The sequence below is a fragment of the Micropterus dolomieu genome, linkage group LG04 (genome assembly GCF_021292245.1).
Source record: "Micropterus dolomieu isolate WLL.071019.BEF.003 ecotype Adirondacks linkage group LG04, ASM2129224v1, whole genome shotgun sequence".
NCBI classification, from domain to species: domain Eukaryota; kingdom Metazoa; phylum Chordata; class Actinopteri; order Centrarchiformes; family Centrarchidae; genus Micropterus; species Micropterus dolomieu.
The window spans coordinates 20557117-20581030 of record NC_060153.1 but is presented as its reverse complement, the minus strand read 5'-3'; the positions used below and the strand labels follow the sequence as shown (position 1 = coordinate 20581030).

The 23914-nt window shown below is 39.2% G+C and overlaps 1 protein-coding gene across 2 annotated transcripts; it reads right to left on the bottom strand.

Moving 5' to 3' along the window:
- Positions 1–1489: 1489 nt before the first annotated feature.
- tmod1 (tropomodulin 1) lies at positions 1490–23775 on the bottom strand. 2 transcript variants are annotated; one of them, XM_046047919.1, is made up of 13 exons: positions 23488–23775; positions 18589–18668; positions 18378–18460; positions 17901–18037; positions 14056–14212; positions 12035–12151; positions 10462–10551; positions 8587–8717; positions 7784–7891; positions 7243–7386; positions 6525–6669; positions 5588–5687; positions 1490–3720 (listed from the first exon to the last, which is right to left on the bottom strand). In XM_046047919.1, exons 4-13 carry the CDS (start codon positions 18021–18023, stop codon positions 3702–3704), a joined length of 1134 nt encoding a protein of 377 aa, XP_045903875.1. In that variant the 5' UTR covers positions 18024–18037; positions 18378–18460; positions 18589–18668; positions 23488–23775; the 3' UTR covers positions 1490–3701. The 2 variants fall into 2 exon arrangements, with proteins under 2 accessions (XP_045903875.1, XP_045903874.1); XM_046047918.1 differs by having other exon boundaries at positions 18378–18433.
- Between the last annotated feature and the right edge of the window lie 139 nt (positions 23776–23914).

The window sequence follows — 23914 nt, the reverse complement described above, 5'->3', positions numbered from 1 at the left end:
ATTTGGGGAACAAAGGACCCCAGTGAAAGATACAGTAGCCAATATACTTTTTAGGGAATATATTCACACGTTAAATACCTTGACTTTGTTATTGACCTTTTTTTCACATGTCACAGTAGAAAAGGCACAAGTGTAAATAACAAAATGTTTGATCTATTGGTGTGTACTCGAATAGAACGGAGCCATTGTTAATGTTATTAGTGGCACCTGTGCTTTTCCTACTATGACAAGTCAAGATGTCCGCTGTGAAAATGGCAGATTGTGACAAGCTTTGTGTCTGATTAATCATTTCTTCATTTAAGACATATTTTCTATCTAATCCTTGACTTTTAACTGGTATTAAAATAAATACTCCACAGACACCCTGCCATATTGATGAGACTACTTGTAAAGCAGACTAGAGCTGTGAAAGGTCATGGGTTGAATTAAACACGAATGTACTGGATTGATTAAACCCTCAGATTGATTACTCAGAGACATCAGATATTAGTGACTTACGTACTTTTTAAATAGCAGGAACAACTGTGCAGTTTATAAATCAATAAAATGTAATGCCCAAGGTAAGGGTAATTTTTGAGACTGTACTTTATTTGTACTGGGCTACATAATATTGTATGCATTTTCATTTTTAGCTGTAAACACCCCCACGACAAAGAAAATATCGTAACAATAAAATCCTCTTTTTTTAACACAGAGCATCAAATCTTACAATAAAAGACATTGTAATAAAGATTACAATATATTTTAGGCAGTCTACTACCCACTGTAATATTCTACATGGTCAGACACGTACTACATGTAAAATTGTTGCTTGTGAATGTGACATGGACATGAGATTGAAAATTTCAGATGACACACTGAAAGAAATTTGCGTTTTTATAGAAGGGAGACCACTGTTATTGTTGCATGGAACTGGAGTCCATTATAACACTGTAACACTATGTTAACTTGTTCCCCCTCCATACTGTAGAGTGTCCCACCTTGCACTCACACACCCTGACACACAGCTGCATTTTCAACTATCTTTGCTTCCAAACATTTAAATTTATTTATTTGTGTGGCAAACAACAGGCACCAACCTGGTGTGTCCCTTTACATGTCACTTCACACTGTTTTGTACCTCTGAATATTTTAACGGAGTGAGTGAGCTGTCTACAATCAATTTTGTTCTTTGGGAACACGATTAAGAATACGGTGAGTAAAAGGCTCTCTGCACATCGAAAAGCAATTAAACTCCGAGAACCAGAAGTCCTTAAAAGTAAATGTGGTTTATGTTGTGATCACTGCATTTGCAGCTTTACTACACAGTTAGCAGGAGAGTCTCACTATTGTTGGTCTGAAGAGGGCAACATAGTAAGAGATGGAGAGCCCACCTCAACAGACTTTATGTATTTCTTCCATTTTGCCACAGAGTGTCACTGTTGTTTTTATATAGGCGAACACTGCAGTGTCGAGCAAGATATCCAACCAAATGTTTAAGACAAAGACATTGTTTTCAAGCTTGATTTATTTCATAAACAAAAATTCAACCAAAAAAAAGGGGTGTACTATCTAACAAAACAAAGATTCAAGCACTAAAATATCAGAAATTACAAGACAGAAGAAAAGTACAGGACACACGATGACTGTGATTGGCAGTAGTCCTCGTCCTCTTTTACCTTTAGCATTCTATTCCTTATTGTTTTACAAATGTTTACATCCATAATCACCTTCTGCTGAGCAACACCCATAGCACTAAGAAGAAAGTAACAAAGCAGTGATAAATAACATTAAATGGGTTATCTAACCCTTAAACATGCTGTCATTTTTATCTCAACATCAAGGAAACATGGATGGTACACTAAAGTTAGTTTTACCTGCGAGTCTGCAACTGGTAGGTTTTACCCATTTTCTTTAAGCAGTAAATACAGACCTTGAGCCATTCACACAAGAATGCAGACCATTTCTAATGATTTTTACTGGAGCTGTTCTTTTCAGACAGCAACATAATTGGCTCTAGTTCCTGGTTAGATAACTGCTAACCCTTCTTTTTCTTATTGTGCTGTTAACTTTAATATCAGAAGAAATCCCATTAAGTGCTGCGAAATAAACAGCAGTTTTTATCATTACGTAGTTGTGAAGTTTGAACTGGCAACAAGGACATAAGCATTCATTCACAGTCTGACCTTGATGAGAATTACCTTTACCACCCTGAAGTCTTAAAAGACCAGTCCAGGATCAGAGTGCGATACCATATTTCAGATGTTCAGTGGGTGATTTATGACCCGTCACAGCCAACAAGCATTTTGAAACTGCAAATAGTCTGTTAACATTTGTTTTATTTAAATAAAATGGATCTGTGTGGATCTGACAGCTGTAAAGACATTAGAGGTTTCCTGTGTTTTTAAATCTGTGTCTACCAGTCATTACTGAAATACTCCAAACCTGGAGTGAGGCGTTAATGTCAAAACCTGTAATAAACAGTCACTCAACAGTACCACCCATTTCATGTTAAACCACATGTTTTAGCTCCAGTAAATAAAAATAAACTAACACAAACAATCAACAAACCAGACCTGGTTGAAAGTGTAGTACATTCAAATACTTAGAGTTACTTAGGGTTATTTCTGGTCTGACTTGCATAGTGAGTTGAAGACAATAAAGTATTTATAACAAGATGATGCTCAAAGGAGATTTTACATAGAATATCTAATTTCAGTAAATAAAACTTGAATTGGAAGTTGACATTCCAAGCTAGCAGGACTGCTCTGCGGGGAAGGGTAATAATAAAAGCTGGATAATGTAGCAATGTAAAGTGTAATTATAGTGTACATTTTCATTTACAGAAACATTTTTACACAGGTTATTACACCATCCAGCACAATTAAGAAAAGTTATGTCAAGTATATGAATGGCTTCTGACTCTTTCCCAGGTCTGGCACAAATAAATATACTCTGTATATGGCGACAAATCTCACAGTAGCCAGGTTTACAAATCTATCTGTCCATTACTGAAGAATCTTTATGTATAATACTGTTTAGACCGAATAGGAAAAACACCATAACATCAGATTTTCATGATTAGATCAAAGTCTAACATTACGGATTTTTTTTAGGTCTAAATTAAAATAGGACATTGGCTTTGGTGTCGACCTTGGAGCTACATCAGAAACTTTTGGGAACAGCAGTAATGACAGCACAACTCATTTACAGCATAATAATAATAATTAGATTTCATTCAACTCAACAGTAGAACCAGGGATTCATTACTCAAAATCAGACCTCCAGCCCCTGTTATTAAGTAATCCAGACACTTATTAATATTCAAGGTGTCATGATGACAAAGTAGGCCTTGCCTGGTTAGTTATTTCAAGCCTGGAACCCAAGACTAAATTCAAACTTCAGAGCACAAAAAATAAGTACACAATCTCACCTTTTGCATGCACTGAAAGCTCAGAAGGCGATGCTGATTCATCCCATTGGATCCTTTAATATCTACTTTAAAAAGAAAGTGTTTGGGGTTCAGAGAGTCTCTGAACCCCAAACAATTGAACCTGACGTGGTGGGCATGGTCTTCTGGGTAGGCCATCGGAGGGTGCGAGGCTGAAGAAGATTACAAGGCGGGTGTTGGAAAGATGGTAGGGGTCGAAGTGGAACAGAGGATTGAGGGAAGCCCTGGTTTCTACACATTCGTCCGACACTTGGGGAAGATGGGTCCTCCCTCAAGCCTTCTCTTTCTTACTGTAGATGGGAGAGGAGATGAGAGGGACACAGGAAGAAGAGAAAGAATGACAGATGAAGAAAAAAAGAGAGGTGTAAGGGGTGGAGCAAGGAATGGAAACAAGGAGAAAGAGAAAAATTAGAAGAAAAAAACAGAATGCAAGAAGTTGGAACAACCAATCAATTTTAGCTAAAGCAGAGCAAAGTTGGCCTGCCTTATTTGCTTCACATGAGAAAGCAAAGAGAGGCAACTGAAAGAAAGAAGGTACTGGTTTTTAAAAAGCAGGACGAGAGCAGGAGCTTTTGAAGGACAAAACAAAACAACACAAAGGCACTGATAAGAGCAGAGCTGCATTATCCCATTATGGGGCCCAGGGACGCCACTGAAGATGTGGGCCGCTACGGACCCTCCTTTCCTCCCATATTGCGTATGTAGCGGTTAGATATACTACCAGGAATTCGGTTGTAGTAACTTGATTCAACACAATTATTTTTAGCAAAGTGCACCAGGTAATGACAGTATAGTGAAAAATGAGGGCCAAAGCTAAGTTCAAACTAAGCCTTAGCTTACTCATTTACCATTGCACTCATATAACACTGTCAAACAAGAGATATTGTCTGTTTTATTCCCCACTTTCTTCTTTCTTGTAAAAACCTGCTACCTAAATTACCCACAATACAGTTTGGTCAGAGATCCAGGTGTGCTATGCTAGTAGCGGCTACGTAGCCTCAAGCAGATTGCTAACTGGGCTACAGAGGTCGGGTAAGCTCGCTTCTTTCTAACTCTACATCCCCAGATTTTTACATTTGAAAACTCGTAGTTTTCAGCCCCAACTGACACAGTAAAAGTAACATCGCTTGAGGCAATTTGATCAGATTTTGTATAGCTCCCTCTGAAGCCACCAAGGGCTTAAAGGGCATGTATGCAGTAGTGCTCATGTAAATAGAGTTTGATGTGTAAAATCAGCACACTTGCCTTTTAGAGCCCCTATCCTTTCAGTACTGTAAATTAGCAATGCATACAGTATTAAACAAATCCACATTTTTTTAAATTATCACAAACAGAGCAATCCTAAAAACTTTTGGGGCCATTGCGGGATTTGGGACCATAGGGCAGCTGCCTATTTTGCCAGGTTAACAATCCAGCTCTGAGAGCAGTGTTTAAAGCAGTAGAAGAGAGGACATGAGTAAAAAGACCAAGGAGAAACACAAATAAAGTGGCCAAAGAATAGACCATAGCACCTATTTATTACTGGGAAAGTGGTGCAAAAAACCCCCCAACAACAGATGAAGACCATGAAGGTTTCTGCAGCTTCACAATTCAGCCAAAAGACGATTAAACTACTCAAGTGAGGAAAAGAAGTGTTTCATCAGAAAGGCAGTTTCATCCAGCCCAATCAGATTTCAAAGACAGAAGAGGTGTGCAGGGGATGCTGTTGTCCAGTGAGTGAAAATGAAAAGTTTACTTTTCATTCTTTTACTTCTGTTGAGCAAAAGTCGAGTGCTCTCTCTATCCTGTAAGTAATTTCCCTGTTATGTTTCTGGATCTTCCAGACTTCAATGTTGTCTAGTTTGTTGCCTTGTCGGGCAGATGTTGAAACACTATTTGGGGAATTGTAAAATAATTGTGGCAACAAAAAGAACTATTCTGACTATGTAGGGGACTGGAGAACGACATCAACTAAATTTGGGAGACAGTGTCAGAGATGACTAAAAGATTAAAAGAAGTAAAGTGATGATAGGTGCTGTTGAGAAGCAAGAGAAACTTGTGCGACAGGTGGTGGCAGCGCTTTCCGGTGGTCTGGAAAAGAACCAGGTGATGATGGCAGAAGAAAGGCAAGGCTGAGCGGTCAAACGGTGCGACATTTCTGTTTTTTTTTTTTTTTACTTTGTCTTGGACTTGAACTTTTTCCCGAAGGCCCTCTCCAGCTCAGGGACAGACAGAGTGAGGGTGAAGGAGCCGTCCGACTCTGACCTGACGACCCGGGCTTGACGACGATGGGAGGAAAACGTTATAACAAGATTATGACACATAGACTTGGTTGCTGGTTTATGACACAGTATAAGAAAACTAATTAGACACAAAGTCTCATGAAATATTTCCAAATATAGTCATAATTCTAACCTGAATACTGTACTAACCTTTGGTGGAGGTGAAGACAGCCAAGGTGGCAATGATTCACACTTTCCCTCACCCTCTAAACCTAAAACTGCTTCTCAGATTATGTTCAAGAACAAACACCCTCACACACAAACTGAACAAGAACTAATTTTGTGAAGCTTTTAAGGTTATATTTTTGTTGAGGCTGTCAGAGAGGAGTTGCGTTAACTCTTTGGTGCAAAGACTTACCTAAATAATTAGTGCCCAACCATTTCTTCCACCAGTTTAATTTTGTTCTCTCTCTCTCATGCACAGTCTTTTCTTAGTACTTGTGTCATAATTTAAGAAGCAGCTGTTTAGATTGGCTGGGGCTTTCTGGCCGTACTACTGAGTTACCGGCTGATGATATCACAATAGATTTTTCTATTACAATCTGATTAAAGTAGACCCCAAGGAGATATAGTGAAGATAAAGTGTCAGCACTGACGCACATTAACAACCAACGCTGCCAAACGCAATACTAATGACAGACTGTGTACGAGTTACATAACTGTCTAAAGCACAGTGGGGTGAAGCAGTCATCAAATACAGACATGTTATCAGTATACACCTTGCCATGTTCTCAAATCAGTATCTCAGGTATAAAAAGTGTGTTTTTATGTGTCCGTTTCCAGGACTCAACACTGCAGACATCTCTGCACGTCTTTCTGTGTCTGTAACCTACCCAGGTCATTGTTGTTCATCATGGCATTGGAGCCTCGGAGGCGAGGGCCCTGCTGGGTGAAATGATATCCAAACTTCAGCAGTGTGGTGTTTTTCTCCAGCATGCTGGCTATCTCCATCTCCACCTTGTTGCCTAACGGCTGGCTCTGGAGTTTAGGGGGAGAGAGAGAGAAAGAGAGAGAGTGGGAGACGGAGGAGGAGATACAAGAAGAGATGTAGAGACGAATTAAAAGCAGGTAAAGGGAAGTCATTCGTTGTAGCGAGACTGGGGGAAAAGAAAGACAATAGGAGGAGTATACAAAAATCACTGCCATCCTCTTTACATACTGAACACCAGTGCCACTACAGATAAGATCTCCATGGAAACAGTAGATGAAGTGGCAGGGGGCTTTGGTTTTAGATCATTTCAATCAGTCAGTCAGTCAATGGAGGCAAACGGCAAAGGAAGCCAGAAGAAAGATGGGAGGTGCAGTAAAGAAAGAAAGTCTATGAATCATTCACAAGTTGAACTAATGAGCACGCTGTGAGTCACACATGTACAACTATGCAGTATGACACATCGCAATGAAATGTGCGGGCATTACACTGCAGTGGCAAAGACGGCCTGTGTACCCTACCTGACACATATACCCACACACATTTTTATGCATGGTACGTGTGTATGAGTCTTCATGCACCCTATGTAAGTGGGTTGAGTGTGTGCGTGTGTCAATTGGTACCTGATTGTCTATCTTGAGCTCCTGTAGTGTGGCGTTATTCTGCAGTGACTCTATAAGGGCAAGGATTCCAGTCCCGGTTATGAAGTTGGACTCAACGTTCAGGCTCTTCAGCGTCGTGTTCACCTTCAACATCTCTGCCAGCGCCTGAGACGAAATGCACAGCACATCCCGTATCTTAATTAATTCACTGCTTTGCAGTTTGCACTCATTTGCTCTTCTATTCCAGTGAACGGTTGCCAAAATGAGTCTTTGTGAGACTGCTTTATGCTTGTGTCTTATTAGATAGTTAAAAAGTGGTAGAGAGATAACATGAGTTATTAGGAATTTAAATCCCACCAATCAAAAAATGATCAGCTGTACAACAGTTTTGGTTTTTATTAGTGCCATTATCACAATAACCAACAACAAACACAAGGCGGCTGGTGGAATATTTTAAAGGCAAAAAAGTCAGAAAAAGAGACAACAAAGCATCTTTTTAATGGAGCAAAGTAACACAGATTCTGTGTAACATTATGCGTTAAATGTTAAAGATGTGACTTACAAATGCTACTGGGTCGTTGCTTCGGGTTCCTACAATACTAAACCTCTCCACCACAGTGTTCTTCATCAGGGCCTCAGCATACGCTTTCAGAGTCTTGATGGGGATGTTCTGGATACCAAAAAACACACAACATCAAAACATTACAGCTCAGTAAATGTTCTTAGATCAAAAACATAAAAAGTCATTAAGGTTTTGGCGTTTTTATTTCATCACTTCAGTCAATGAAATTATGATTTCCAGAGGAGGATTTATCTGCAATGAATCGCTGAGGCGAAAAATGTTACTTTATGAATATCATAAACAAACTGATTTGTGGCATAAGATGTTATTCACGCTAAATCCCATATTTTCCCAATCCAAAAACATTACATAATTTTGTTCATTAAAATGCCTAAAAAATGTTTCTCAAAATGAAACCAAGAAATTCATTTATCGCATATTTACAAAATAAATCATTTAGTGTATTTAATCTAATCGTAAAATAGATTATTATTAGATTAGATTAGATTATTTCTTGATAAATAGCTTTTAAATTTCATCTGAAAAACTGTTTCTGCTTTGGGAAAGTTGTGTATTTTACACAGATGTGTATTATAGTGTGACAAAGTCCAGTTATATTCTGTGGCAAGTACTAAAACAGACTATAATTAACAGAGTTTCAGTTAAAGCAGGCTGTCCAAATCCAAAATAAATCAAAATCAAATGTTCTGAGTTTGAAAATACAGGATTAAACACCATATCCTCTCTTTATCCTCAACAGAATATGCACCCACTCACCCACCCACCCACACACACAGTCCTACCCTGATGTTGTTGAGGTTGACCTCAACCAGGTTTGGGTCGTTCCTCTTCATTCTCAACAGGGTCTCTTCTACGTCAGTGGAGTTGGGCTCTTCATCAGGGACTGGTTTATACTGGGTGCACTGGATCACACCTACAACACATTTACCCAACACATGCGTGTGCACCAGGAGACAGTTGGGACTGTTCATTAAATTAGACTCACTGTGGGAACAGCATTGATTTAAACACGTTTGTAGCCCTTTCCCCTCCAACAGAACAGTTTTATCTAGACAGTTGATTGCTTGAGACTCTGTTGATGCATCTGCCTATAATCCTTGCCAAACAAAGCTTAGCCTTCTATACTGTTCATGAAAGCACATTTCTCCACAGTCAGTGAAGTTTCTACAGAGGAGCATGACAGCCTTCAAATGAGGAGAAAAACACCACATTTCCAAAATTACTCAAATCAGTCTTTAACTTTGTTTTTTTTTTAAGTTTTTCTTTTGATGTATATACAGCACAAAAAGAGAAAAAAACTAACAGCATCATGTTTTTGCATATTTCAACCCATTTAGTCAGGTATATTTCACATACTATATATGCTTTATGTTCATATGTATAGTTTTACTTAGTATTTTATCCCACTTTCCAGGCTGTTGGTAATGTTCCAAAAATACTTGTTCTTATGTTCTTAATGTAGGTTTCCATCAAACTGAATGTGGGGGCTTTGATAGAACACAGCACGGAGCATGTCAATTAATCAGCACATGAAGTCATTTTGCCACACAAGTATATTGTACCTTTTACTAGCACAGCAGTAGATGTGATGTTGAGTGTGATGGATTACGTAACTCAAGCAAGTTTCAAGTCCCTTGATATTTATTGTGTGCAGTGGTGAAAGGGTAGTTTGGAAAATGCTTGGCAGAGACAAAACATGTAAAAATACATATTGTTTGGGCTTACTGGAGCAATAAATGTGTGTTTATTTTATGTTATATTTATGAAGGCTGTTCGTCTGAGATTTAGTGATTACACAATCGTGTTGAACCAGCATTTTAGTCAGTATAAATACTTTCTGTAACACTGAGACACTAATTTAGATCAACATCCAATTAACAGCATATTATGGATTTCTGAGTCTCAGATTAGGTAAGAGCCGAAGATTTCACTGTCTGCTTTCCAAATACAGATCTTCATTGTCTTCAACAATGAAAAAAGGCTCATTGTTCAAACACTTTTATGTACCATCCTGTATCAGTACTAAAAACAAAGCAACTGACTTCGGCGGATTACAAGTTTATAGCTGGTTGTCTTTAAGTGAGACGGTCATTTTTGGACTGTTTAGAGCTGGAGAAGAATCTATAGGATGAGCCACCATGCAAGATAAACAGTGGTTCATTAGCGTGTGTGTGTGATGGGATAAAAGTAATATCAGAACACCATATCTTACACTTTGTAGTGCAAGATGAATCATCAGCGTTATTACTGCAGGAGCTATAGGACTATGCATGCCTGCATGCCTGTTTACACATTTAATCTTCTTATTGACTCACTTTTAATCTCTGTAACTATATATGTGCATGCATGGAGTGAAAAAATGACTGATCCTATTATCTTTGGTTAAATAAACCAACATTCTGCCAACATGAGATCATTCCACTTGACTCCAGTCCAAGTAAACTCTCTTCAACATTTTTCTTCAATGAGGTGATACTTTTATTTAAACTAGTTGAGAGATCTGCTTTATATTTTAGGACACTTTTACTTGTTCCTTGTACCAGACGTATCTGTGATTGAAACAAGTGAAGACAGGTCATGCAACTGGCAGATTTCTGCATTTAAAAGACTCAGTTACTTAAGTTTTAATGCATGTGTGCAAGCGTGTGAGTGCGTACTGTTGAGGCCTTGCTTGTTGACTATGGTGCTGCTGGCCAGGGCTTCATAGTACTGCTGGTTACTCATCAGGGTGTGCATACCCAGGATGGCTGAAAGACAGCAAGAAGACTGAATGAGAGTGGAAAACCCCCCTCAAAGGGAATGAACAGAGAGTGAGGAAGAAACAGAGAGAGAGAGAGGGATGCTGAAAAATAGTAGAAACAGATTTATTGATAGTTTAGTTACAGCCACACAGCGGACCACCATGCTAATACAGACAGCACATCAGCACTTGCAGCATCACAAGCAAGTCAAACCTGACACTATCAGTGAGTTGTAAGGTGTAACGTGTCAGGTTCAGTAGTTTCACTGGTATTATGTACTGGCTTTGATTTCAGCAGCCACAGGAGGTCCTGCCCTCTGTTGGCTGACTGCAGATCAATGTGATTCTCCACCTGCTGCATCGTGACTAAAGTATGTCCATGTTTTAGCCTGTTAAGAATTTCAACTTGAGGAAACTCACTTGTATCCTGGTAACTGTGAATCTGAAATATGTTTTTTGACTGACCAACTATTCTGAAGATACTACATATTTTTAAAAAAACAAAACAAAAAACGATAGAGAGTTTCACTTCATTTGATTTTCAGAGATCGAGGGCATGAGAACAGAACTGTTTGCAAAGACAAACAGGGAACACAAGCTACCCAGCTGATCTAAGTAGATGTGTGGTTAATGGAAAAAAGAGGATTACTAAATATATGTAGGTGTATATGTTTTTACATAAAGACATAAAGACAGAGTTCAGCAAATTTCAAAGGTTTGGCGATGCCTCTGTGTGCTTTACTACAGAACATGGAGAGGTCCATCTAGATAACTCTTTACATATACAGCACATACATCTGACTGTCTGAACATGTCAGTTTTGCTAAATGTCTCCTTAACACAAGCTGACAATATGGACATGACAGGAGAATCGTTCCATGCAAACACTGCGTGCCATCTACAGATACCCTGTTTGGTGTTCAGCTAGTGAACAGAGATATCCAGCAGGGATGGAGGAGGTGGTAGGACATGTGATGAAGGGGAAGGGTGGAGGGAAGGAGTGCTAGAGGAAATGGAGAAGATTTGGATTAAGGAAATTAATGAGGGGAAGTTGAGGCCATGATGGTGTTTACAATCATTAGTGAGAAAAGATGAAAATTAAGAATAATCAGACAGCTGCACTTGAGCACATTGGACAGATCAGATCAGACCAGTTTTCAAAGAAAATCAAAATATGTATTTTTTTATATTATGAACATGTGAAAATTAGATAAAACAAAACATGAATGCAATATTCTCCCTATTTCTTCTCTTCACTCTCTACTATTGGAAGTATGTTTAAACTGCCTTCACCACGAGGACTCTGTTAACTGAAAAAAACTGAGGTAAATGTAGTCTCTTCTAAAAGGAACACAAAATCCAGGTAAAAATGTTTTGTCTTTTAAATTTTGTATATTTGGTGAAATATGAGAAACAACTGAAACCAATAAGCTTTAATGCATATAGTACATGTGACTATGAGGAGGTGGGAGTGAGTGTGATTTTGTTACCTGCGATGTCACAGAGCTCAGCATCAGAAGCGCTAGCCAGGGCTTCTTCTAGCTCCGGCTCCAAAGTCACACTCTCTATGATGGGGTCCACCCTCTTCTTAGGCACAAAGGCTTTCCCTACAACATGAGTGAAGAGATTTCATACATAGACATACACACACATTAACCCTAAGCTGAAGACATTTTGTGAATTCAAGGTTGATGATGAAGATGTAAGTCTGATCAGGCAAGCAAACAGTGGTGTGGGTGGACAATAGGTGTGTGGGCCTTTAAACACGTCATGACATGATGTAAAAACACTTTATTCCTTGAGATATAACATAATAATAATAATTTGTAATTTATTTGTAGCTTTGGCAATATTGTTGTTTTACATCCATGCCAATAAAGCTAGATTAAATTGAATATAGATGTAAAAACTTTCAGTAGCAGCGACACAATGATACTTGTGGTTATTAAACAATATTTTTAACAATTTGCTGAATATAAGCATGTTTTTCTATAATTTCTTTTCCAACAAACTTAAAAATGGCTAAACTCAAAAATATTTCACAGCTGACATTTTTGACTTGAAAAGTACATGGCGCCCTAGTAAGCCATAACAGTGAGAAAGCATCCACAATACCAGGACCCTGGAAACTGAAGCTCCGAGTCAGATATATCAGCTCCGATAACTCCGATATGACATGAACATGGCACCAGTGCTACACTGACACAGTTCAATTAGTACATATAAAATATATCAAACCATGACAGATAAATCATTGTCATTGCTTTTCACCTTTGTATAGGCAGAAGAAAATTATTTCCTCAGTAAAAATTACAGAAATAATGAACACCATTTTCTCACTCAAATTGAAATAAAGTATATCCCGTAGTATGTGTTTCAAATGTTAATGTCAAAATGTCAAACTAAGGCAAAGTATCACACAGTGATCTCCGACCCGGTCCTGTTGTCTAAACCAGCTCTCTTACAGCTGAGCCATCTGAGGTGAGTACCCCTTCATCACATTACACCTGACCGCAGGCTGTCGTCACGGTGTCTGGATGTAAAGACCCAGACATTTGTCTCTTTACAGGCGGGTCTGCTGTGTGTGTGTGTGTGTGTGTGTGTGTGTGTGTGTGTGTGATCAGCTCCTCGAGTTTCAGGCAGATATTTTTTGACCCCTTCATAAACAGTATGATGGCAGCAGAGTGGTGAGATTTTGCTCAGAGCGCTGAGTAGCTTTTTTAAAGTCACCTATGTCCTCCCTCGTTTCCAATAATTCCTCAACATAGTTTGCCACGCTGGTTAAAGATGTTACAAGTACAAATCAACCTGTTACATGCCTGGCTATGGAACAAAAATGTAAATGGGCTTGTTTCACAGCCAACTGGCTTTCTCAATGGTACCTTGACTGCAGTTGGTGAGGGAGGAGACATTGTTAGTCATTCACTTTCCCCACCTGCAGTTTTACAGCTGGTCTGTTAAATGAAATTGAAATGCAGTGCGTCTTTTAAGTAGTGCACTAAAGCAACAACAGCAGCAGTGTGAAGAACATGATGAAAGTGACAGCAGGGAGACCTTCTAGAGTTTCTCATAGAGATGTCTGGTATCTCTCACCATCAATCACACACATCAATGGTGCTGGCTGGCTGACAGGCCTAACACGGCCTGGTGAGGGGTGGTCTTGTGGAACCAATCACCCTTCAGGGAATAAAAAAAAAATTCACCTACTCATGGAGACCTGAGTTTGCCATGACAGACCTATGACTTTAGAGGTTCCTGAGATACCTTTGAAGGTTTGTGTTAATTTGAGTTAATCTTAATCTTCTCCAGGCATAGTATTTAAACAAGTACATTATTCATCCATTTACAATCCCGCTATATATCCAAGATTGGTGGGTCTAACCTCTCCTATCTCTGATATTCGGGAAACCAAACAGTTGACATCCAATCATCTGTTATCATTTGATAAAAGCTGGTTTTTGAGCCACACAGATCCACGTATCATCTTTACTATGAGAAACCAAGCTCTGACCTCTCTTCTCTCCTGTGAAGGGCACCAGGTCTTCTTTGTCAGGATGTTCTTTGGCCTGTTTTTCCAGATGGGCCAGCAGGTTGTCTCTCTGAAACTCTCCTGTTGGAGCTTTCTTTGTCTGGTCCTTCTGCCGCATCCCAGCTGGCAACAACGCGTTCTAGACAAGGATGAGAATTGACATAATTTAAGACTGGTGCTGCGTATTGGAAATCCACCCCACACATTTTTATCAGAATCTGTCTCACTTATTTCTTCCTATTATCGTAGTAGTTAAGTCCTTTAATACCTTGCAACATCAGTGTAGAACAACAAAGAATTAATTATTCCAGGATTTCTTCCTGGCTACACTAATGCTAACGAATAAATCACTAATCTCCATTACATATCTTCCAGGTACCAGTAGCACCTTTGAGTGCACTCTTTTTTGAGCAGCACTTCAGTCAGGGCTGAGGAACAAATCCTGTGAGACCTAACAGAGAATTAACAGTTAAAGGTTGCTGAAAATGAAGACACCTTTAACTTATTAAAAATGGCATAATGCCATATGTCCTCTAAATGTTGCCAGTTAACTATGGAAATAAAAATAAATATGATAAGAACTCATCAAATACATAAAATAGGCCAAGAAATGCAGGGCACATTAGTAATTAGTAAGAAATCATTTTACAAAACAAAAGCATACAAACCCCAGTGGGAGAATACACACTGCCTTTTCATACATTTTGCAGGTATTCATAAACAAAATATATGCCCAACACTGATGTGGCATCATTTGCATTACATTGTTTTAACAATTCAGGGGATTTTTTTTGGGAAGAGGTCAACAATAATACGGAAAGCATCACAGTATTAAAGCACAGTGAGATAGGTATAGAGATGGTGGTGCAGTATCTTTTCTCTGGTAAATGTAACTCCCACAACAGTTACTATCTCTACTCTAGCCCAACACAGGACCAGCAAATTTCCCAGAGCTTTGCTGCCCACTGTGTTATTTTCAACCTAAAGCAACATTTGAGACCAAGCTCTTACAAGGGCTACATATAGCTTCATATCTTATCAGTCCTCTCAACACCCCGAGGCCTCTCTCTCCGTCTCTCCAGCTGTCTTTGCCTCTCATCCGTATTCCTCTGCCTTCAGTCTCTCTCAAAGCTGAGAAAAAGAACAATATTGCCAAAGCAGCCAAAATCTTTGAAAATCTAGTGGTCCATAAATGTTCACTCAACTTACAGCCGTATTTATACTATAGCCAGGAGTATATCACGCCATCACTGCCAAGCTTTTTATGTCACACGTTCTTTCAGCTTTAGATAACATACACACTCCCAGTCCCAACATGTTATTTTTACCAGCATGAGACTTCTCTGTCCCTGTACCTTCTAACTGTACTTTGCTCTGGTCTTTTTCCCTGTCACCCCCTTCCTCATTCAGTGTCTATCTCTCATTCTCTTCCTCTCACTAGCCACAGAAGTCATATATGAGCACATGAAGGCAATACGTATAGTACATAGCTCCATGGCTGAGGCTATCTTATAAGTGAGTGAGTAAAAAGTTGCAACATTTTCGTTTACACCTGCAATAACTTTTTTTATTTCTGGCTACTTGTATCTTTCACCAGGAGGAATCCCAGACGAGTCTTTCTGGTCTCTTTTTCTTTTCTATCATGAAAACACACGCGAGAAGTGACACAGGAAATGACAGGAGGTAAATAAGTAAATAATTTTTGCAATGAAAACCATCCATCTGCCTGCTTGTATTGTGGTTCAGCAAGGATGACAAGGTTATACCAATGTAATCTGAAACTAGCATGACAAGCTGTTTAGCCTGCTTGATATCTTTCAGGTGTCTCCGAGGCATCGGTGAGCTCTCAGAGCTACAGTTCTGTGTGACTTTTCACATGTGTTTGTGACAAAACATAGTTTGGAGACTAGCCAGACTCATCTGGGATTCCTCCTGGTGAAAGGTCTTGTAATGCGTGACCTCCTGTCATTAATCAGTCATGTAGTGTGCAAAGCACAATAACTTCAAGATAGAAAGTTGTGTAGTGTCAATGGTACAGCAATCTGATGACTTTCAAAGTCATGTTTACTTAGGTGAGCAAAAATAAATACAAAATTTTCATGTAAGAGTGAACTTCCCATTATTTGAGAAATGTTAATCTAGGTCCTTGATATTTGTTTTAACCTATTCCTGATATAATAAAGATGTTAGTGCTCTAATCCAAAGATGTCTCGTTAGAACCACAAGGGTGAGAACACTGTGTTTTAGAAAAAGTATGAATCAGTCGAAGTTGTAGTGTGTCACTGTATGACTGTGAGGCGGTACTGTTTGTACTAAATACACAAAATGTTCTCTTGATGATTGACAATAAATTTCTCCTACAATCACAGTACAGCTGGCAGATATGTTGTTGTTTTTAGTCCAACATGATGGGTCACTGGCTTACAGGAACTGGTGTGGGAAGACTTGCTGAGAAGGTTTCAGGGTGTTTCAAAGCAAACTGGCACTTATCTGTTGTGCAACGGGTTACCCTCATAAAGAGGCACAAACAAGGTAAGCACGCACGCATTGGCTCTCACTATTCCTTCTGTTTACGTCATGGAGTCTTTCTGGTCACTCACTGCTGGCATCAGTCTCGGTGACACACACACACGCACGCGCGCGCGCACACACACACACCCACACCCACACACAGTCCTGCACATTATACCCTTCTAGTCAACCCCATGGCATTGAGGGGAAATCCAGCCTCTTTATGAGCAGATAGGCATTCATCAGAAAGTTCTTACAGCTGCTGTCACCACCTCAACCCACGATAAATCACTGAGGGTACAACGGTGGTAGTGGATGCAGAAATAAACACATCATAAAAAAAAGCAACAGAAACTAAACACATATATAATATATATATATATACACACCAATGTACTGTACCACCCCGCCACCCATGTACTGCAGAGAATTACTGTAAATGATCTGGAAGGATGTGACTTAACGGTAACAAAGCTAGCATCATTACAAAATTAGTCACATACAGTAAAGGCAGAGTGTTTTCTAGAATCTATTTAGTGCTGGATCAGTTTCACTTTAGCCTTAATAACAAACACTATCCTCTTCCTCACTCATATGAGTAGTGGTTATTTTTATTGTGGATTAATTAATAATTTTTTTTAGTTTTTGTAAATTGTCTATAAAATGTCAGAAAATATTTTTAAAAAATGCTGATTACCATTCCGCAGATCCAAAGATGTCAAACGTTTTTTTTGTCCGACCAACAGTGCAAAACTCAAATGTATTCAATTTACAAATGATGAACAAATAATCGTTTTAGCAGTACAATATATGCACCATGTTTATCCCTAAGAATCACTGGGGGTGATGACTGTGGGTCAGCATACAAATTTCACGCAATCCTCTTAAATTTCATCACACTCGATCAGAATAAAAATGCTTCTCGACCTAATAGTCACATTGTGCAGTAACACTAACTGCCTGTTAGTCAGCAGACTTTGGATTGGCTGGTTTTGTCTACACGACATTCAAAGCACAGTCCACCAGCTGCCACTGTAGTAATACTTTGGAAACCATTATTTACATTACAGCCTTTACTCATAAGTATGTTCAAGGGCATTCAAATGTTTTGCACTCAACGCAGTTTGACCGGCTAAAAACAGACATTAGCTAACAGAAATTCAGATGCAAATACAAGGACATGTAGTTCTAGCGATACGCGGTATACTGCAATACATTACATCAGGCGGCTCTATTAAGCCTGTATAACCACATAACTCTCCACTGACACCAACATAGTGAACCTCCTCCATATGGAATTTATATTATAAACTTACATCCGGATCCAGCTCCTCTAATTCATCCTCTAATCGCTGCAGTTCTTCCTCTGACAGTTTCTTTAGCAGCTCGTCCTCGTCTATGTCCCTGTACTTCTCCATCTCCTTCTTCAACACCGACATGATGGACAGCACACCTGAAAGCATGGATAATGTCACCTCAACTTGACATGCACCTGAACTCTTGCAAAAAAAGCTCATACTCAAAATTAAAACCTAGGCGAGGATAACATATCTGCAAAATTGAATCACGGTATCATACAATATTGATCTCACGCTTAAATTTCTTGTACTTCAAAATTGCATGTGGTGATATAATAATCAAATAAACCAAACTTTTACTTCAATCATCGTAATCTCTTGTATTCTCTAAGCAAGGTTTAGATTTCTGAGATGTGAGATTCAGTGCTGCAACATAAGTTTATACTGTGCTAACACACAAAACGGACCTGAGAGGTATTCAAATGATTCCCTCACCTCAATAACCCCTCCAAACGAGAAAGACAAAATGTAGATCAGGACCCTGCAAGACCCTGGGGTATGAGAAAAAAAATCTATATCTGTGGATGAAAACAGCCGAGACAGCGCTAGTAAAATGAATGTTGAAATAACATTGTGTTTGAAGGACCAGAAGCAAAGCAAAGCTGACTGTGATGGTCAATGTCAATGTCAATGTCATGTAGCTCACCTCACTGACCCCCCAGCTCAGGGGTAAAATAACAGCAAAGGCAGCCAAGTGGCCGTAGCGCTCCTGGGAAAGAGAGAGACCTGGAGGAGGCAGAAGCACAGAGAGAAGAGATGAATAGCTCTCAAAATTAGAAAGCAACAGATACACAAAGTTATCTATGGAGAAATTAAGCATCATATTGTTTTGCTTTTTCCTTCTTATTTTCACCTCTTCATTTCTTCCGAAAGTAACTGACAGGGTAGCAACAGAAGGCTGGAAGGAAGAAAATCTTGTTCCAATCTGTGCTTTGAATTTTTTATGAAATCTCATAAAAACGTTTTTATCTGCTTCTCACTGAACTAACGTTACCATATCTGAAATCCTTGTGTAAAAACGTAATCTTCACAGGGCAGCTGATGCTGCTTTCACTGCAAATGCACTGAAGATGAATATTTCCACTTCACATTCCTCTATTAGTCAAATTGCATGTAGAATCGTTTGGCTAGCTTTTACAAGATTAATTCCAACTTTTCTGATAAGACAGCTTGTTTCATTTTAACCATGCCAGGAAATACCAGGATGGGGATTTATTCACTTTCTTGCCATCGGACAAGAATACTGATACCACTGTCATGTCGGTAAAGCTAATATGAAGCCAATATGAGCTAGTTAGCTTAAAGACTGAAAAGCTAACCTTCCCCTGTCCAAAGTTAACAGAATCCACCATCAATGTTAACAGAGTTGTTGCAGGACTATTTCTTGGCTACTTAAGCCCTATACAATGGCCAGTTGTTATTTTTTCACTTGGGTTTTTGTACAGAGTAAACAAACATTATATTACAAGTAAATTACTGAGTTAGTTTCGAGGTGCTGGTTTGTGGATTTTGTTACCTTTAATCAGAGCCAGGCTAGTGGTTACCCCATCTCCAGTCTTTGTGCTAAGCTAAGCTAACTGGCTGTAAGTTGTAGCTTAATATTTTAATGTAGTGATATGAGTGTGGTATTGATCATCTCGTCCATCTCGCAATGGAGCGTTTTTCCCAAAATTGGAGATGTAACATTTTGGGATTGGTCCTTAAATTACTACATTGTGTAATTTATAGTTATGCCTACCAATATCAAGGTTCTGTAAGAGTTTTGATAATTTCTTTGTGGTGAGCAGTATACAAAATCAGACAATTTAATTAAGATGAAAGAGAAATTTATTTTTTTTAATTAAATTGTATAGTGAACAGACACAACAAGGTTGTACATGTGTATAAAACCTGGTTTACGTGCCATAATAGCATTATTTACGGACTGGCTTCTTGCAGTTGTGTTGGTCCTCTGATGTTTGCCTCATGTAAGGCTACTCATTTTAAAAGGTAAACCAGGAAACAGACAGAGGAGACAAGGATTTTCTGACTGTGAGACTGGTTGGGAGTTGGCAATCTACTAGGTAATATAGAAGGTGTCACAAAAATGCATTTGTAAAGAAAATAAATAGGCTTAAAACATTTCAAGTCACTGAAAGTTGCAACTAGATAGCTTACAGAAGTAAGAATAATCTGCAGATGTTCTACAAATCAACTGTTATCTGCAACAGATGGATAGATCACCAACAGAAAAAGAAAAACATGCATTAAACTTAGTTCAACTACAGACTGCTAAAGCATGTCTTGCTGCAGCAGCTAAAGTATATGGACCAATCCCTGTTTGTAATTCTACCAGCGGACAAGCCTTCAGCTAGCACTGCAGGGTTCCACCTGTTGATTTATCCTTGTGTCTATCTAAGCTAGTGCTCCATTTCCTCCCAAAATAATATCCTGCTGCTGATCCGTCTGCCATGAATCACTGTCAGAAGTGCTGTTCTGCCTTTTTTCTCAAAGCGCTCTGCAGAAAAGTATAAATGTCAACCCTGGATAAACCAAATATCTTGTCCGGAAATGTGTTGTTCTCGTGCTTTCCTTCTCCACCGGCAGTGCGGACAGACTATTTTCCTCTCTCTACATTTCAAGACAGTCTTGGCTGTTGGACCAGATGACTGATGACGGATGAGCGGCAGTGGAACATTTGTGGGTCACAGCACCAAACGCTCAGCATAGATCTCTAAGCTCTGGTTCCTTTAAACTATGAGTCAAGGTTTGAAATGTGTTGCAAGGTGCTGCTGATAGACCACATGACAACACCAATAATTACTTTAATCTTTACTTTTCAAATTAGAGATGTAGCTTCAAAACTCAAAAAGTGCAGAAAATTCTGCATTCAAGGAGAACAAATTTGAGTGCAAACATCTCTTTTTGATCTTAAGTATGTCAGCAAGTTTGCTTTGGCTAACCTCCTAAGAGGTGGGGTCACGCATGCTGTTCTTTTGTTCTGCTTTCTCTAAGCTCCATGGCAAGACAAGTTTCCAAAACCAAAGATGAAGAACTGGGCTGAACTCCGAATAACGCTGCAAGTCTGCTGGAAGAGGACTGACCTGTTCCGATGATATCAAACAGACCCGTGCCTCTATTTATATCTTTCTACGAGCTTCTGCTCCATTGGGCGATCTTCACTGGGCAGAAAGGAAAGACAACTCAAAACCTGTCCTGAGCCAGAATGTACACTCTAAAGTCATAAACACCTGACTTGACCCTTGCCCTCCAAACTAGGCCTGTCCAGTCCTCAAGCCTCTAAGAATAGCAGCACTGATACAGGATCATTAATCAAGTCAAGTGTAAAACCTTCAAACTGATGTTAAATGGCAACTAATCAAAGACTTTCCCACAGAAAACATTAAACATGAGAGTTCGTGATTGAAATATCTGTGTTTTCCACCCAAATTACACAATCCAGCTTCTCCTGTAAAAGAACTATAGTGGCCTGCTTTCACAGCCATTTCTTTTTAAATCTTTCAGTTAGATGTTAAACATAAACCCTGAGTTTTTCAGACATGAAATACACATAAATCTCTGCAAAACTCACACATGCTCTCAGAGTGGCCAAAAGCTCTTTCAGTTAATAAATCAGCACATAAAGCACAGTGAGAGCATAGCAGCGCACATTTAGATACTTCAGCCGGATGCCTTCCTGCTTAATGTCTTTGAACAGCTCACACTGTCATAAAAAAATGTACAGTAAGTGGCATGTGATAATTTCACTTACAATTTGCTCAACTTGGCAAGTCCAAGATATATTGCTGTCACCTCAAAGGTCATGTCATATTCAGTAGGGGCTTGAATTTAAGTGGCCTGGTACTTTCCTCCACAGAATCTTATAGATTCAGATACGAATAAAAACACAATGAAGGCTAAAACCTCCCAATCTCTTGAAATTTAAATTGGCACAATAGGTTGCAATTGACAAATGTCCTAATTTGGTTTGAATGTGGCTCTGTAGTTAGACTATGTTTCTATTAAGAAACCTTTATCTCCTGGTAACAAAAATAACCACAATTCTCCTATAGTGATACATGTGACTCCAGCACACTTTATGCTGTTTATCTCCTGTGAATGAAAGCTTTATTGTGACATCTGCATAGTGTCTGTGAACTATTTTGCAAGACTGCATTTGTTAGAACAGCACAAGTCTCTGAAATGGCCCAGTAGAAAACAGATGAGAGGCAACTGTGCTTGTGGGAGAGATAAGCAGTGTGTGTATATGGATTTTCTTCTGTGACTGCAAGGACATCCACTTGCAGTGGCTTCAAGATGACCACTGATACAATGCATTGATGCTTAATAGCACACTATAGAATGTTTATTTTATATATATAAAAGTAGTTAGCATTTATTCTACAGCTATATGTGGAGTTGAGATAACTGTATAGAGTGAAAGCCATGATTGATCAAATAGTCATTTTTAGACATTCTCTTACAGTCTTCCAACTTTTAGTGGCGAGGAAACTAAAACCCGTCAGTGATGGCTGCTGTGTTGTTAAGACTCCACTTTGGGGACCAGTATGGAGTCAAATATCATGATCTGTATGAGGGGCCTAGCAGCTCACTTACTGCCTTGGACCTGAAGTAAGGCCATTTGTGCATTCTGCAGAGGTCAAAATATCATGTGTGTTACCACATGTGTCACTTCACTAATGAGTGTCATCTCAAGGTAGCTGTTGATACGATACATTACTTGTCCAAGAGATGAAGATCAGACTTGTAAATGCATTCTTTAGATGATGAAATGGTTTGCAACAATAAGTGACCAAAGATGGTGTATTTCTATACTAAAAAAAACTAAGCAAAACCATAAATTTACCAAGTAATTAAGGTTACAAGGCTGCCTTTACTCCATAGTGGTGAATGTAGGTCACACAGGAACTGAGACCAACATGTCACCAGACAACTGTTGCATCTCACAGCACCTGTTGACTGAAATCCTGATAATGCATTATTTATTGATATGATACAGATTTTTACCCACCAACTTACTTCACCCTTCTAAAGATATTTTTTTTAGTTAGTGATTTTAAATCTTAAAACTTAAGTTCATACAAAAAAGTTTAAGAGGTAAGGTATACATAAGTAACCCTATGAAGCAGAATAATTATTACACATTCCTCAAATGGATTACCAGCATAACATTAATCCTAACAGAAAACGTTTTTAAATGAAATAGTTCTGTATCTAAGATGCACAAGTAGCTGCCGTAAATTAGAATCCATGTCTGTGCATGTCTGTGTGAGGACCTGCAGTGTGCAATGACTTTAAGAAAGAGCAAACATCACAATAGCCAATTAAACATTCTCTAACAGGAGGGAAAACTGAGGAAAACATTAAGTATTCCTCAGTTTTTATGGAAAAGACTCTTATTCTAAGTGACCTCATGGAAACTTCCGGATTACTTAATTTTTAAAGGGTTGTCCTGTACATTATTTTGACCTTGATATGTTATCTTCAATAATTTGACTGGACTGTTTTACAGCATGCTGTATAATTTTTGCATTTATTTCCGTACCTCCTCCAGCGCTATTTATAGCCGGACGGTCCCGCTGGGTGACAGCAACGAATACTTTGACCAGATATGGTTTCCTTCAGAGCCGCCTGGAGTCGCACTGCGCGGTCCGCTCTGCTGCAGGCGCACAACCGGGAATCTGCAAACTACACTAGACGAAACCGTCCATGACCCGCGGATAATCCTGAATTTCCAGCAGATTTCAGCGTGCTCACAAAGTTTCCTCCCCCGTCCCTGGTCGACTCGCGGCGTGTTTGCGGAGGCTGAATCTCATCTCCCGCAAAGGGCAAAGTAAACTTATGGGCAGAGATCCTCCTCCTCCTCCTCCTCCTCCTCCCAACACGGCTGCCCTGTCACTCCAGTGATGTCATAAAATAGATCTACATCCATTATCAGGCACGTTGATTCTCCATCATTCATAGACCACTAA

Bases quoted from the DNA above. Each gene is read 5' to 3' on its own strand.
- tmod1 (XM_046047919.1), bottom strand. From the start codon at position 18,023: ATGTCGGTGTTGAAGAAGGAGATGGAGAAGTACAGGGACATAGACGAG. The intron at 7,387-7,783 runs GTAAGTCACATC...ATTTCGTCTCAG, and splicing joins GCAACGACCCAGTAGCATTT to GCGCTGGCAGAGATGTTGAA. The intron at 5,688-6,524 runs GTAGGTTACAGA...ATCGTCGTCAAG, and splicing joins GATGAACAACAATGACCTGG to CCCGGGTCGTCAGGTCAGAG.